A 16,915-nucleotide genomic window follows, 5' to 3' on the forward strand; every position below is an offset into this window, starting at 1 on the left:
TTTAGTTTTACAGGGAAAATATTTATCAAAAAAATAAATATAAAGTGAGCACTGTACACTTTGTATTCTGTGTTGTAATTGAACTCAATATATTTGAAAATGTGGAAAACATCCACAAATATTTATATAAATAGTATTCTATTATTGTTTAACAGCACGATCAATTTTTTTAATCGTGCGATTAATCACAATTAATTTAATTGCTTGACAGCCCTATTTTTAAGCATTATTTGAGATTACCTATTTAAATTTTCACAGTTGTATGGAAAATACTGGGGGGGTGTCAGACAATTATTTAATGACAAAAGCCACTGAGATTCAAAAAGTTAAAGTTTTATAAACCATTCAAACACAAATTGTCAACATCACATCACAATATACAAAGTAAATATCCTTAAATCAACAGATCATACCTGGTTTTACTGTTCATTGGTCGGTCCATTTGTAACAAGCCCAATTCAATCATCTAAATCACTGGATTTTAACTCTAATAAGTTCTCAAGCAGCATTTTTCTTACTTTGCCTATTAGTCAATTTCAATTAATATTGATAGAAATATTTTGTTGATGGTTTGTGTGTGTGGTGAAATTGACATTTACCAATAAACATCTAATCCTTCCAAGCCTACCTAAAATGCAGGCTGAAAGGGGATCTGACTGCTCTCTCTAAATATATCATGCAGAAAACACCATGGAGGGAGAAGAGCTATTGAAGCTAAAGGACAATGTTGGCACAAGAACAGATGGGGACAAACTGGCCAGGAATCAACATAGGCTGGAAATGAGAAGGTTCCTGACCATCAGATGAGGGAGGTTGTGGAACAGCCTCCCACTAGGAGCAAACACCCTAACTGGTTTGAAGATGGATCTGGGTAAGTCTCTGAGTAGGATTCCATGATGGCCTGCGACAGCACAGAGTTGACTCAGTGACCCAGGAAGGCCCTTCCAGTTCTAAGTTTCTTGGAGACATATTAAAGGGGCTGGTTTTCAGAGGGTGGGCGCTCAACATCTTTTGAAAACCAGCCCCCTATAAAAGGGGTCTCAAGGTGATCAACCAAAAAGAGAAGCACCAAAAACATATTTTTTTTGAAATGACTAGTCACTTTTGAAAAATCTGGGCCTCATCCAAGTGGAACCATGGGCCTCTTGGCCGGATGCAGGAAACACTGGGTGAGATTTTTCTGGTCTGTGTTATGCAGGAGGTCAGACTAGAATGATCTAATGGCCTCTTCTGGCCTTGAAATCTATGGTTCTACACAGGGCAACTCAAGAGCCATAGATTCATTTGGGGCATCTAATTTCTGGCCTCGCCATGGAAAAAGTTGTCCATTACAGAGTCCTAGATCCCAAGACCAGAAGGGACCATTGTAATCATCTAGCCTGACCTCCTTGTCTCATAGGCCAGAGAACATCCCTGAATTAATCCCTATTTGAACTAGATCAGATCTTTTAGAAAAACATCCAGTCATGATTTTAAATGTGCCAGTGATGGAGAATCCACCAAGACACTTGACAAATTGTTCCAATGGCTAATTACCCTCAGTGTTAAAAAATTGTGCCTTGTTTCTAGTTGGAATTTGTCTAGCTTCAACTTCCAGCCATTGGATCGAGTCAAACCTTTTGCTGCTAGACTGAAGAGTGATTTGTTCCCCATGGAGATACTTCTCGACTATGACCAAGTCACCCCTTAACCCGCTCCTTGTTAAACTAAATAGACTCAAGGAACTCAATCTATCATTATAAGGCAGGTTTTCCAATCCTTTCATCATTCTAGTGACCCCTCATAATCCTTCTTCTCTGACCCCTCTCCAATTTATTAACATCCTTCTTGAACTGTGGGCAACAGAATCAGTACCACTATTCCAGCAGCTGTCGCACCAGGGCCAAGACAGAGCCCCTTTGCAGATCCTGCTACGCAGGATCTTACTGCACCTCCTGGGGAGACTTCTCTGCTGCGTGGTTCCTGGCATGTTTGCTGAGCTTTGAGCTGTCGATGAAACTCCTCCCGCACTGCGTGCATTTATAGGGTCTCTCTCCTGTGTGGGTGCGCAGGTGTTTGACCAGGGTGGACTTCAGATTGAAGCACTTCCCACACTCAGGGCATTTGTAGGGCCGTTCCCCACGATGGATCCTTTGGTGCTGGATGAGGTTGGCACTCAGGTTGAAGCTCTTCCCACACTCCACGCACTCATAGGGCCGCTCCCCGGTGTGGATGCGCAGGTGCTTCCCCAGCGACGAGTTGAGGCCGAAGCTCTTCCCGCACTCAGGACACTTGTAGGGGCGCTCGCCCCGGTGGATCCGCCTGTGCTGGATGAGGGTGGAGCTCTGGGTGAAGCACTTCCCGCACTCGGTGCATTTGTAAGGCTTCTCCCCCGTGTGGGTGCGCTGGTGCTTCACCAGGTTGGAGCTCTGGCTGAAGCCTTTCCCGCAGTCCAAGCATTTGTAGGGCCGCTCACCCGTGTGAGTGCGCTGGTGCTGGGCCAAGTTGGAGCTGCTGCTGAAGTCCTTCCCACAATCGGAGCAGGTGTACAGCTTCCCCGGCAGGTGGGATCGCAGGTGCTGAGGGAGGGAGCTGAGGCTGAAGCTCTTCCCGCACTCAGGGCAGATGTAGGGCTGCGAGCCCATGTGGGTGCGGACGTGCTTGGCCAGCGTGTGGCTGCGGTTGAAGCTCTTCCCGCATTCAACACACTGGTAGGGCCTCTCCCCGGTGTGGATGCGCTGGTGCTGGGCGAGGTGGGAGCTCTGACTAAAGCTCTTCCCACAGTCGGGGCAGTTGTAGGGTCGCTCCCCCGTGTGGATCCGTTGATGCTGGACAAGGTGGGAGCTCTGGCTGAAGGATTTCCCACAGACAAGGCATTTATAGGGTCTCTCTCCCAGGTAGGTGGTTTCCAGAATAATGATGTTTTCAGGGATCCCATAAGCTTCACACTCATCAGGTCTCTCCTCTAGGGGTTCTCCCTGATGCCATCCTGGCCTGCCAGCATCTCTCTGCTCGGGGCTCTTGGGCATCCCGTGTGGGTTCGCTCCCACACACCCCTCCTGCTGGGGATTCTCCTCCGCTCTTGCACCTGCTGGGAAATAGAGAGAATCCCAATGAGGCTCTTCCCCAGCAGAACCGGCCCCTCCTCAAAGCCCTCAGAGAAAGGGTGGGGAAGGGGAGGGCTCCTACCAGAGGTGGGAGTTGGGAGTGAGACGTGGAGGACAGGGACCTGCGGGAGATGATACTGAGCAAGACCAGACAGAACCCGGAGGGCAACTCCCCTGAATTGCCAAACTAACCTATTTCAGAGTAGCAGCTGTGTTAGTCTGTCTTCGCAAAAAGAAAAGGAGTACTTGTGGCACCTTAGAGACTAACAAATTTATTAGAGCATAAGCTTTCGTGAGAAGTGAGCTGTAGCTCACGAAAGCTTATGCTCTAATAAATTTGTTAGTCTCTAAGGTGCCACAAGTCCTCCTTTTCTTTTTGCAAACTAACCTATGTAATTTGATGCCAGTTTTACTACTTCCAGGCTCCCCCAGCTTTGTGGATGACTGACGCCAGCCCTACGGGTTTGGGGTGCGGTTCTCTGGCCTGGGTTTGGCAGGACGTCAGACTAGCCGACCAGAACGGCCCCTTCTGGCCTTCCCCATCTATGGCTCTAGCATGGCACCCCGGGGTCCTGGCTGCTAATTCGTGGAGGGTGCCCAAGCCAGCCTCACTCCTTGGTCACCTGAAGAAATGACCATCAGGGTCTCCCTTTCCTCAGCGCCCTGGAGATCCCAGACACACGGCTCGTCCCGGCGCTGCATCCCGGAGATCCTGGGGTCAGGGTCCAGGAATCCTGCCTGCAGGGGAGGAAACAGGGGGAGTCCTGCTTTGATAAATTACCATTAAACCCTTCAAAGAGCCGCCCCAAAACTCCCACCCCGGAGCTGCCCCGGAGCGGGCTGGGCTGGGGGGGGGCCACTGCAGGGCTCGGCTCCGCTTCACTCACACACACCCACACACACACACACGGGCTGGCCCGGGGTCTCTCCGGCTCGGATCCCCTCGTCGCTGCAGCCACTTCTCCGGGCAGCGATTTCCTGCCGCTGCTGCCTCTCTCCCTGCCCCGAGAGCTTCCTCCGGCTGCGCTTCGCTGCGCCCCCGCGGGGCCCCGCTCCCGATCGCCTCCGGCCCCCGGGACATACACAAAGCCGGGCTCGGGAATCGGGGGTGCGGGGACAGGAAGGTCCCTGCGCTCTTTGCAGCCCCGCTTATGGCCCCGCCTGGGAAGGGGAGGGCTTAAGAAATTGGTGGTTTTAACCCCTAAGGCTCCTTCAGTGCATCGTCCCTCCGGCTTCCCCGCGCCTCCGCAGCGTCCGCCAGGCAAACCCGGGCTGGGGGGGTCTGCAAGTGCACACACACTGGCCGCATGCACACAGTCCACACGCTGCAGCCGTGGGCTCCAGCCACAGGTTGCACAACACAGCACACACACACACACTGGCCGCATGCACACAGTCCACACGCTGCAGCCGTGGGCTCCAGCCACAGGTTGCACAACACAGCACACACACACACACTGGCGGCATGCACACAGTCCACACGCTACAGCCGTGGGCTCCAGCCACAGGTTGCACAACACAGCACACACACACACTGGCTGCATGCACACAGTCCACACGCTGCAGCCGTGGGCTCCAGCCACAGGTTGCACAACACAGCACACACACACACACACACACACACACACACAGAGCATGCACACACACACACTGGCTGCATGCACACAGTCCACACGCTACAGCCGTGGGCTCCAGCCAAGGGTTGCACAACACAGTACACACACACCCTGGCCGCATGCACACAGTCCACACGCTACAGCCGTGGGCTCCAGCCACAGGTTGCACAACACAGCACACACACACACACTGGCCGCATGCACACAGTCCACACGCTACAGCCGTGGGCTCCAGCCACAGGTTGCACAACACAGCACACACACACACTGGCTGCATGCACACAGTCCACACGCTACAGCCGTGGGCTCCAGCCACAGGTTGCACAACACAGCACACACACACTCTGGCCGCATGCACACAGTCCACACGCTACAGCCGTGGGTTCCAGCCACAGGTTGCACAACACAGCACACACACACACACTGGCCGCATGCACACAGTCCACACGCTACAGCCGTGAGCTCCAGCCACAGGTTGCACAACACAGCACACACACACACACACACACACACACACAGCATGCACACACACACACTGGCCGTATGCACACAGTCCACACGCTGCAGCCGTGGGCTCCAGCCACAGGTTGCACAACACAGCACACACACACACACTGGCCGCATGCACACAGTCCACACGCTGCAGCCGGGGGCTCCAGCCACAGGTTGCACAACACAGCACACACACACACACACACACACACAGAGCATGCACACACACACACTGGCTGCATGCACACAGTCCACACGCTACAGCCGTGGGCTCCAGCCACGGGTTGCACAACACAGTACACACACACCCTGGCCGCATGCACACAGTCCACACGCTACAGCCGTGGGCTCCAGCCACAGGTTGCACAACACAGCACACACACACACACTGGCCGCATGCACACAGTCCACACGCTACAGCCGTGGGCTCCAGCCACAGGTTGCACAACACAGCACACACACACACTGGCTGCATGCACACAGTCCACACGCTACAGCCGTGGGCTCCAGCCACAGGTTGCACAACACAGCACACACACACTCTGGCCGCATGCACACAGTCCACACGCTACAGCCATGGGTTCCAGCCACAGGTTGCACAACACAGCACACACACACACACTGGCCGCATGCACACAGTCCACACGCTACAGCCGTGGGCTCCAGCCACAGGTTGCACAACACAGCACACACACACACACTGGCCGCATGCACACAGTCCACACGCTACAGCCGTGGGCTCCAGTCACAGGTTGCACAACACAGCACACACACACACACACACACACACAGCATGCACACACACACACTGGCTGCATGCACACAGTCCACACGCTACAGCCGTGGGCTCCAGCCACAGGTTGCACAACACAGCACACACACACACTGGCCGCATGCACACCTATGCACACCCCTGCTGTACGCAGACACACTCACAGACTGCACTCTTGTATAACACTCATAGACTTTGCCTACTCACACACACACAAAGCCTTCCTCCTCCTTCAGATACATGCAAAATTATACACACCATCCCCAAAGTTTATTCTTTGCAGATCACCAGTAGATTCCCACCCCGCAGACACACACCTGATATGACCCACCCAAACTGGCTACACGTGCATGTGCATACTATACAGACACACAAACACACTGATTACACACACATGCATGCACACAGACTGTGCACACCCACACTGATTGCACACATATGGACTGCATGCACCCCCACTCATTGCACATGCATCCTACACTAACATAAGAAGTCCACACACCACACTGATTGGCAGTGCATACACCCACATAAATGGCACACACCTCCATATATTGCACACACCTCCCACACTTACACAAGGATGATACACAGCCAAATTGATTGCACACAGTCACACACAAAAACTACACATACCCGCACTGATTGCACCCCTACCTACACACAAGGATTGCACACACATCACATCACACACACACACCACACACTCACAAGGACTGCACACAGCCCACACAAGGACTGCACACAGCCACACCAATTGCACACCCACCCACTGTGCACCCACACCCCACACACTCACAAGCTCTGCACACACCCACAGCCATTGCACACAAACCTCACACACTCCCAAGGACTGCACATACACTGATTGCACACCCACACTCACAAGGACTGCACGCACTCACACTGATTACACCCCCACATTCACACACTCACAAGGACTACACGCACACACTGATTGCACAAAAACAACGAGGCGTCCGGTGGCACCTTAAAGACTAACCGATTTATTTGGGGATAAGCTTTCACGGGTAAAAAAAAAAAAAAAACAACCACTTCTTCAGATGCATGGAGTGAAAATTACACATACAGGCACTATTATACAGGAAGAGAAGGGAGTTACCTTAAAAGTGGAGAACTAGCGTGGACAAGGCCAGTTCAATCAGAGTGGATTGCACACCCACACGGGCTACACACACCCACACTGATCACACACACACACTCCACATTTTGCAGCCGGAGCTGGCGGGGGATCCGGCTGGGCAGGGGCTCTCTTCGCTGTCGCTCCCCGCCCTGCACCATGCCAAGGCGCCGCGGGCAACCACGCCAGGAAACGTGCCCCGGGGGCTGGGCTCTGATCGGCTGGCTCCGGGTGGGAACCGAACTCCCCCGGGCGGTGGCGTGCAGGGAGCGAAGGGTTAAACCCCACAGCCCTCCCCTTCCCAGAGCACATGGTGCCACCATCAGGGGGGCTGGAATAGCGCAGGGACCTTCCTGTCCAGCCCCCCCCGCCCCCCTCTGCAGTGACTCCTGCCCTGGCGGGTCTGCTCCGGAGCCGGACGCCTGTGCGCTGGGGCGAGTCCCCGTCCGCAGCCCCCTGGATCGCCCCGGCCGGGCGGTGAGCTGGGGGGGGGGCGCAGCCAGAGGCGGCCGCGGGGAGGGAAATGGCAGCGGCAGCAAATCGCTGCTTGGAGGAAGCGGCCGCAGGGACGAGGGGATCGGAGCCAAAGTGGGGCTGGGAACGGAGAGATCCCCCCCCACCCCCAGCAGCACGTGGGGGGAGGTCTGTGCAGCTGAGCCCCCCCTCCCCCGGGTCCTCCTCCCCCCCAAGCCGGGGCTGCCGGGGGGAGTTTTGAGGGGAGGGATAGCTCAGTGGCTTGAGCATTGGCCTGCTAAACACAGGGTTGTGAGTTCAATCCTTGAGGGGGCCATTTGGGGCAAAAATTGGGGATTGGTCCTGCTTTGAGCAGGGGGTTGGACTAGATGACCTCCTGGGGTCCCTTCCAACCCTGATATTCCATGAATATCTATGCATATCTTTCCTCCCCTGCAGGCAGGATTCCCTGGCCCTGACTCCGGGATGCAGCGAGGGGAAAAGCCGTGTGTCCCGGTTCTCCAGGGCGCCGAGGGAAGGGAGATCCCCCGAGGTGCCTGCGCAGGTGAGGAAGACCCTCCACGAGTTAACAGCCGGCCCTGCAAGAGCTGGAGAGGGTGCAGGCCAGAAGGGGCGGATCTGGACTCGCACCCCGACGCTGGAGGGCTAGTGTCAATGATCCGCAACGGCAGGGGGAGCCGGGAGATGGCAAAAGTGGCATCCAATGATTTAGGGTGCTGTAGCGATTCATAATCTGCCCTCCAGTGTATCCCAGGCCGGCGGTGCCACCCACCACCTCACATGAAGCCCAGCCATGGAATTTAACCAAAGTATCACAGCCCACTGGAGGCTCAGCTATGAGATGCCACAGGCAGAGAATAAAATCATGGAATATCAGGGTTGGAAGGGACCTCAGGAGGTCATCTAGTCCCAACCCCTGCTCAAAGCAGGGCCAATCCCCAATTTTTGCCCCAGATCTGTAAATGGTCCCCTTGAGGATTGAGCTCACAAGCCCGGGTCTAGCAGACCAATGCTCAAGCCACCGAGCTATCCCTCCCAAAGCTGGACCAATCCCCAATTTTTGCCCCAGATCCCTAAATGGCCCTCTCAAGGATTGAGCTCACAACGCTGGGTTTAGCAGGCCAACACTTAAACCACTGAGCTATCCCTCCCTGCTAGGGACCAAGGAATGGAGATACACCAGTGCCTGAGGCCCCCCCACAGTAGAAGGGAAACGATTAAGTGAGTGATCCCCAGATGATCCTAACAAGTGATCCACACCCACACGTTGTGAAACTAAGAGGAAGATGTAAAAAACCCAAGGTCTCTGCCGGTCTAACCTGGGGAAGAAATTTGTTCCTCACCCCATATATGGCAATTAGTTAGACCCTGGTACCTGGGGGTACTCAGAGGTCTTCTGGGGGGTACATCAACTCACCCAGATATTTGCCTAGTTTTATAACAGGCGACATAGAAAGCACTAGCGAAGTCAGAACAAACTAAAATGTCTCACAGACAATGGCTCTATATTCTATAGCTGAAAAGTACGTACAATATTTCTATTCCAATTGATTTATTTCATAATTATATGGTAAAAATGAGAGCCATTTTTCAGTACTAGTGTAGCTGGGACACTTTTGTATTTTTATATCTGGTTTTGTAAGCAAGTCGTTTTGAAGAGAGGTGAAACTTGCGGGCACGCAAGACAAATCAGACTCGTGAAAGGGGTCCAGTCGACGGGGAAGGTTAAGAACCACTGAGTTAGACCCTGAGCGTGTGAGCTTGACCCCGCCAGCCGAGCACCAGAGAGTGTTCGGTGCCATCTCGGAGCGCTGTCCCTCTGCTTGTGTCCCATCTCCAGCCATGGCCATCACCAGTGCTTCAGAGGAAGAAGACCAAAAAAAAAAAAAATCCAGCCTCCCAAAACACACTTGGGGGGAAAAGATCCCTCCCTGCCTCTTGGTGGGGGACAACTGAAACCCTGAAGTAATAGTTTTTAGGAACAGAACACAAACCAGAAATGAGCCCCGCCCTCCCATACCACCTTTGCACTCAAATTTGTCCAGTTCTCTTAAAATGAATCGTTATTCCCCCCACACACATACACACACTCCCCATTGGAAGGCTGTTCCAGAACCTCACCTCTCTGATGGTTAGAAACCTTCTAATTTCCCGCCTGAATTTGTTCTGCCCTGTCTAGCTCAGTACCCAACACTCACAGATCCCAAGGCTGGAAGCATGTGATTTATCTCGTCTCGCCAGCTGTATAACACAGGCTGTTGAACTTCCCCAGAATAATTGCTTTAGAACTAGAGCAAATCTTTTCAGAACAAATCCTATCTTGATTTAAAACTTACCAAAGATGGCGAATCCATCTTGTCCCTTGCCAAGTTGTTTTGATGGTTAATTCTCCTCAAGGTTAAACATTTACACCATATTTCCAGTCTGAATTTGTCTAGGCTTAACTTCCGGCCTTTGTATTTTGTTAGTCCTTCATCTTCTAGATCGCAGAGCCCATTATCAAATTCCCCTCCCCAAGCTTTCCTCTGAGGGCTCACCTGGATCGCTGGAGCAAAGCCACTTCCCCTCTGGGGAAGGGTTTGGGGAAATTCACCTCCTACCCATCAGATTTGCCACTCATCTCTCCCTAGCACAGTCAACGAGCCCTGGCTGGATTCTCCCTCTCTCCCAGCAGGTGCCAGGATGGAGGTGAAGAGTCCCACGAAGGAAGGGCCTATGGGAGCAGAGCCACACTGGATGTCCCAGAGCATTAAGCAAGAAGAGGCCAGCGGGACTGGATGGCCGGAGGAGATCAACGCGATGTCTCCAGAGGAGATCGGCATCAGGATGATGATGGAGCACAACCAAGCCCAGCTGGGGGAGAGCCCCTACAGCTGCTCGGACTGTGAGAAAAGCTTCAGTCAGAGCTCCCACCTGGTCCAGCACCAGCGCATCCACACAGGCCAGAAGCCCTACAAGTGCACCGACTGCGGGAAGAGCTTTGTTCTCAGCTCCAACCTCCTGGAACACCAGCGCATCCACACCGGGGAGCGCCCCTACAAATGCGACCAGTGTGAGAAGACCTTCAGCCAGAGTTCCCACCTCTTCCAGCACCAGCGCATCCACACAGGCGAGCGGCCCTACCAGTGCACCGAGTGCGGGAAGAGCTTCAACCGCAACTACACCCTGGTGAAGCATTACCACACCCACATCGGAGAGCAGCCCTTCATCTGCAGCGAGTGCGGGAAGAGCTTCAGCCTGGGATCCTTCGCCCAGCATGTCCGTACCCACACGGGCGAAAAGCCCTATAGCTGTGCCGAATGCGGCAAGAGTTTCAGCAGCAGTTCTAACTTGAGCCAGCATCGGCGCATCCACACCGGAGAGAAACCCTACAGCTGTGGCCACTGTGGGAAAAGCTTCAGCCAGAGCTCCAACCTCATCAAGCACCGGCGTATCCACACCGGAGAGAGACCCTACAGCTGCCCCGAGTGTGGGAAGACCTTCAACCAGAGCTCGTCGCTCATGCAGCACCGGCGGATCCACCGAGGCGAGCGGCCCTATGAGTGCACCGAGTGTGGGAAGCGCTTTAGCGTCAGCTCCCACCTGGTGGAGCACCGGCGGATCCACCGGGGTGAAAAGCCTTACAAGTGCGTCGACTGCGGGAAGAGCTTTGGCTGCAACTCATCCCTGATGAAACACCAGCGAATCCACACCGGGGAGCGGCCCTACAAGTGCCCTGAGTGCGGGAAGTGCTTCATCGACAGCTCCAAGCTCAACAACCACCGGCGCACCCACACCGGAGAGCGGCCCTACAAATGCACCGACTGTGGGAAGGGCTTTGGAGACAGCTCCGCCCTCATGAAGCACCAGAGGACTCACGCCAAGTAGACACCCAGCAGATGAAGAGGGGGGCACTGGTGTCTCTCTAAAGGGTGAAATTGACATGCCGTGGGGAACGAGGGCCTCTATAAAGCGTGACATGGATGTGCCTTCTAAGGGGACAAGGGCACCTTTATAGAGAGTAAATTGGTGTCCTTTCTTCCAATCCCCCTGTTGCTCAGCAAGACATACCAATCCATCTCGGAAACTGTGGCTCCTTCCCCCAATGTATGCCAGTGCCCTTTTCCCTGCAGCAAGCTGCAGGCCTGATCTGAAGCCCCTTCCCCCACTTACAAGGTGGATCAAGGTGCGGATAGCCTTTGTGAGGATCCCAAAGTGGCAGGAAATGCTAAGAGAAATCATCTAGCTGTGATGTGTGCCACAGGGATTTGTACAGAGGAAATAAGCAAACATAGTGAGGTTTAGTGATTAAGCCTGGGAGTCAGGACTTCTGGGTTCTGTCCTCAGGGAGGGGAGTAGGGTCTAGTGGGTGATCGCAGAGGAGGCTGGAAGCCAGGACTCATGGATTAGATTCCCAGCTATGTGTGGGTTATAGAAGGTGAAATCAGAGTTTGTTTGCAGTTATGCTTAGGTGTATAGTTTAGAGCAGGGGCCTGACTATCAGGCTTCCTGGGTTCTACACCCGGCTCTGGCACTTTACCTTTCTGTGCCTCAGTTTCTTCTTCATCTGTCAAATGAGAATAATGGTACCCAGCGGTTTTCTAAAGTGTTTTGAGAGACATAGATGAAAAGTGCTTATTATTCTTTATTTGATGAGTAATGTGTAAGCTAGAAGTGACCCTCATTTCACCCTGCTTTGTTCATGCTCTGAGTTGGCTGAAGAGCATAGATCTCTAAGTCTTTTCTTAGTCTGGTTTGCAGTAATTAAGATCCACAATTGAGCTCTCATTTCTCTCAACCAACCAGGAGAAGAAATGTAAACGGATCCTGGAAAGGGAAATAAAACTGGGGATTGTGCCCTTCAATTTTGCTACTTTATGATGCACAAAACAAAGCTTGAATCAACTTGCTTGGGACTTGTACGTTAGATATTTGGGAGTTGTATAACTTGGAAGTCTCTTGGGAAGACTGGAGAATTGGGTTTGATCAGTTAAACCTGATTGAACGTGGAGAATGGATTTAAAACATAAGTTAAGGCTAGGAGTTTTCAACACCAATCTCAGAGGACATCCATTGTATGAGATATCTTACAGGCCTAGTTTTCACATGGAAATGCTCAACATTGTCTGAAAATTGCACCCCCTTAACCATTAAAGGTTGGGTAGTGCCCGTCACCGTTGAAAGTTTTGGTCCAAATCTTTAAAAATCAAGATTTTCTCTCCCAATGTGTTCCTTGGGTAACTGAGTTCGATAAGTGACAACAGAGTGAGCCTGTCAGATTCTTTGCCTGTGTTAATATTGATCTAGGTCAAATATCTGTGTCACGGGGTGCTCTACTCACCACTGGAGCACCTCCTTGGGGTTAGCTCTGCCAGTCTGACGCTCCTTCCTGCAGGTGCTCACTCCGTCTCTCTCTCGGGACTCAATGGCTTCCTCTTCGTGGCTTGGCCCTCAGGCCAGGTCATGTCATTTTCCCATTCCGGGGGGGTTTGTGTACCCAAGTCTCTCTGTACCAGTCATCCCAGGCAGTCTTCCAGTTCACTGCCCATCAATGGGGCCATTTCCCCAGTGGGTGGTAGAGGAATCCAGGCCTGGCCTCTTCTCTGGGTTCCAGCTCAGGGACCCTACCCTGTGCTGTCCCACACATCACTGCTGTTTCCCTGGTCTGCTTCCTACATTGTCTCTGTCCAGCTTCCTCTCTACCCTCCTCCGGCTTTCCTTTCCCTCTGGGCCAAGCTCCCTGTTCTCCCAAGCCCTACAGAGTGACTACAGACCTCCTCCCTGCAGCCCCCTTCTGCCCTCAGCTACCTGGCTTTCTACAAGCCCTTTCTTTTCCTGTCCAGGTGAGCTGCATCCTTTAATTAGTCCTCTCTGCTCTCTGGTTCCCTGTCCAGGTGCAGCCTTGGTGGTTAATTGGTCCAACCAGCCACATTAAGCCCTTCAGAGGTGGTGTGGGGTGAACACCCTATCAGACATGGGTTTACCGGGTCTGAGCTACATCCTGGCCTTTAAACAGTCTCCCTTTTAGTGTGGCAGACCGCAGGGTAGACCATGTGCCTCTCAGACTCCAGGATTGGGCCTTCAGGCCTTTGCCACCGGGAGCTCCTACAACAAGTCCGACTGAGATCAGACTTCTGTGGAGACATTCTCGTCTCAGGGAGCGATGCAGCCCATTGCATATTAGCAGTGATGCTGAGCTCTTTCCTCCCTGCAGAGTGTCAGAGGAAGTTCCCTGCTCTTTACAGGCCCAGCAGCTAAGCATTCTTGTTCAGTCATTGGCGGTCCCATTAATGTCTTCCGGATCTTTCATTCAGGTGTGTTGATTCTTTTCTGCTCCTAAAGACACCTTGGTACCATCTCAGAAAGTCCACCTGCCATTCTGCCAGCCCTCATTCCCTGTTCTACTCAGTGTGTTGCCATACAAAGTGCACAGGGAAACTGAGACGCGCATATGGATCATAAAAATATTACTAACTTTCCCATGTACATCACAGCATAACAGACACTCTGGAGAAAAATCTTCTTTGTTAAAAGTTCACCAACCCTTTGCTTTGGGAGTTCTGTTGAACTCTTGAGCCTCCTCACCTGATGCTTCACAGGGAAATAAAATAAGAACATACATTCCTGGTGTAGCTAAGGTTTAAAGAATAAACCCCAGAGCTTCCCCCATCCCTGTTGTATTTCTACAGGCAAATGGGTCAATGGGGATTAGTGGGAGCTTTGATGGCATTATGTCTGCAAGGCAGAATTCTTTATAAAAACCCAACAGCCATGTGGAACTATTTATACTTAAGAAAAGGTGATTCTTCTGTTCTTGGAGCTGAATAGGTTAGAGGAGGGCTTTAAGTCAGGACTTCTGGGTTTTCTTCCCAGCTCTGGCAGGGGAATGGTGGGTTAGTGGGTTAGAGGGGGCCTGGGAGTCAGGACACCAGGGTTCTATCCCTGGCACTCGGGGGGAAGTGGGGTCTAGAGGTTGGAACAGAGGAGGGAATGGAAATCTAGAGAGAGAATAGACCAAGGCTTTTTAGAATAACGAACTAGCATCAAGATGTAGCATGGAAAAGCTGTGATTGAAGAAAGGAGTGAGAGAGGGGGAAGGAAGAGAGAAAGAAAATGGCTAAGATTTTTTCCAAACTGGCTAGTTATTTTGGGGTGCTCAATCTGAGTCTGATTTTCAGAGGATAAGCACTCTGCACTTTCTGGGGAATCACTTTCCTTGTAAGGGGGTCTCCCCCAATTTGACTCCCATAAAAACTGAGATACTCCTAATCACTCGCTGTTTGTGACAGTGGTGGCCCCTGAATCTTCAAAGTAACTAGTTAGAATTCCTGCTCTCTGCTTAGCCAGGTCTTCCACCCACCCCTCACCCTCTCCTTAAGTCAGTTATTTGCTTCTTTGATTCATGTGGGGAAAACCCACTTTTCTAAAACCAAAGGAAACCCAGATTGCTTTAGAGAAATGACTGCTGTTTAAATGCCCTTTTTAAGTAATATTTTTTAGCCTTTTTTTTTTCTTTTTTTTTTGAGGGAAAGACGTGTCTATTTTAATTTCGAGGATTTTTATAAACACAGAGTGTGGAAGTAAAGGGATTGGCAAGATTTCATCTTAGCGGGAAAGAGAGAGATCTTCCCCCCCATAACTTCACAGGACATTATAACCCAGAGGTCTTTCTCCCACAGCTTCATGAGTTGTCATAACCCGAAGATCTCTCTCCTGCAGCTTTGTGAGTTGTCATAATTCAGAGCTGTCTCTCCAACCATTTCAATCAGTGTTATGAGGAGTTGAGAAAGACTTAATGCAGGAAATCTGCTTGTGGCAGAATCGGGGCCTTCTCACTATGTAGCTTTTAAGGGAGGGGTGTTTGAATTAATCTAATATTTTTTGTAGGGCTGATTTTTTTAATTCTGTATCCATTTTTTTTTTAGTAATGCTATTTTTCTATCGGTGTCGGGAGCTTCCTGTAGTTAGATTTAAGAGGTGACAATAAATATTTGGAGCTAAAAGATGGTATGTGTTTTTTTCTTTGTGGTCTGTGGTGTCCAGAAAAATCACAGCTGTGGGGAAGTGAGCGGTCTGTGGGTGTAGGGATTCTGTGCGGGTGAACTGAGCTCCTTAGGGGGTCACAGGAAATGGAGTGTGGGAGATCAGAGGCCTGTATGAAGGATTTGAATCCCAGTGCCTGGATTGCGGCAGGGTAAGATGGGGATTTGAAGGAGCATTCCATATCTCTCAGTCACATTGGGTGGTGCTCTGGTTCCTGGAAAAGATTAAAGGGAAACAAAGAAAATGATGGGGAGTCTTTAATATAGCTCAGTTTCTGTAACCCCTGATTGCATCAGCATTAGGGACAGATTCTATTCTTCATGACTCATGTAAATCCGGAGCGACCCCCCTGACATCTCTGGAGTCAGGTCTGCATTCTAATTGTTCTTATTAGCAAATAGGCTTGAGTGTGGTGGTCGTTGTTTGTTCCTTTAAGATTCAAATTCTAGATAACACACAAAGGTTTTGAACTTTATTTTTAGTCCAGGCTGCTACTGAGTTACTCTCAATCCTTAACAGTGGGTTTCTCACATATAAATGCAGTAATTCAAAGGACCCAATTCTGATCTCATACTAGAATAAATGCAGAGTAACCCCAGTAAACACAAGTGGATATAAACCACTGTGGCTGAGAGCAGAATCCAACTCTGATTCCATTCACATAAGTGAGGTCATTCTGGATTTACACCATGATCACCAAGAGCAGAATCCGGCCCAGTAATTTTAAACTTATCTTTACATAGTATTTAGATCAGGGAAGAGCTCAGTGGTTTGAGCATTGGCCTGCTAAACCCAAAGTTGTGAGTTCAATCCTTGAGGGGGCCACTAAGGGATCTGGGGCAAAAATTGGGGATTGGTCCTGCTTTGAGCAGGGGGTTGGACTAGATGACCTCCTGAGGTCCCTTCCAACCCGGATATTCTATGACTGAAGGTGCATCTGCTGGCGAAACCAGTTGAGGACAGAAACTTTTTCCCCATTGTTACATTTCTCAGGGTACAATCTGGACTGATAAACAGCTGTGTTCCCTCAGTTCTCCAGCCTGGGGTGCCTTTTACACTTCTTCACTGAGCTACCACTCCTGGTCTGCTCAGACACAGCCTCCAGCATGTAAGTGACTCCTAGTTATATTGTCTGAGTGCAATAGCCAGCCACTCTTTAATTACACTGCAGAACACTGCCAGCAAATTCCTAGTACCAGACTTGCCCCCAGTGATGTACGTCTTGTACTGCCCAGCCCTCTCCTGGACAACACAAGCTCGTATAAAGTCCATCATTTTATTAATAGGAAATGATAGGCACAAATCCTATTAT

The 16,915-nt window shown here is 51.3% G+C and overlaps 2 protein-coding genes across 17 annotated transcripts in view; one reads left to right on the forward strand and one right to left on the reverse strand.

Annotated features, from left to right (window-relative positions):
• Positions 1 to 312: 312 nt before the first annotated feature.
• The window catches only part of LOC119856526 (zinc finger protein 572-like), a 568,866-nt gene continuing 552,263 nt past the window's right edge, over positions 313 to 16,915 (reverse strand). For 3 of the 15 annotated variants that reach the window (XM_043517280.1, XM_043517279.1, XM_043517281.1), the window contains 2 exons: positions 3,710 to 3,824; positions 313 to 3,070 (listed from right to left, as the gene is read on the reverse strand). In XM_043517280.1, the coding sequence (XP_043373215.1) occupies positions 1,923 to 3,070; positions 3,710 to 3,788 (1,227 nt within the window). In that variant the 5' untranslated portion in view covers positions 3,789 to 3,824 and the 3' untranslated portion in view covers positions 313 to 1,922. The other 12 variants (XM_038404128.1, XM_038404122.2, XM_038404123.2 and 9 more) reach the window with 12 other exon arrangements.
• On the forward strand, positions 7,230 to 15,563 carry LOC122455408 (zinc finger protein 436-like). Of its 2 annotated transcripts, none has more exons than XM_043517264.1 (3): positions 7,230 to 7,584; positions 8,020 to 8,125; positions 10,253 to 15,563. In XM_043517264.1, the coding sequence occupies exons 1-3, from the start codon at positions 7,267 to 7,269 to the stop codon at positions 11,446 to 11,448; spliced, it is 1,620 nt and encodes a 539-aa protein (XP_043373199.1). In that variant the 5' UTR covers positions 7,230 to 7,266; the 3' UTR covers positions 11,449 to 15,563. The 2 variants fall into 2 exon arrangements, with proteins under 2 accessions (XP_043373199.1, XP_043373200.1); XM_043517265.1 differs by having other exon boundaries at positions 10,256 to 15,563.

The sequence above is a fragment of the Dermochelys coriacea genome, chromosome 6, assembly GCF_009764565.3.
Source record: "Dermochelys coriacea isolate rDerCor1 chromosome 6, rDerCor1.pri.v4, whole genome shotgun sequence".
NCBI classification, from domain to species: Eukaryota; Metazoa; Chordata; order Testudines; family Dermochelyidae; genus Dermochelys; species Dermochelys coriacea.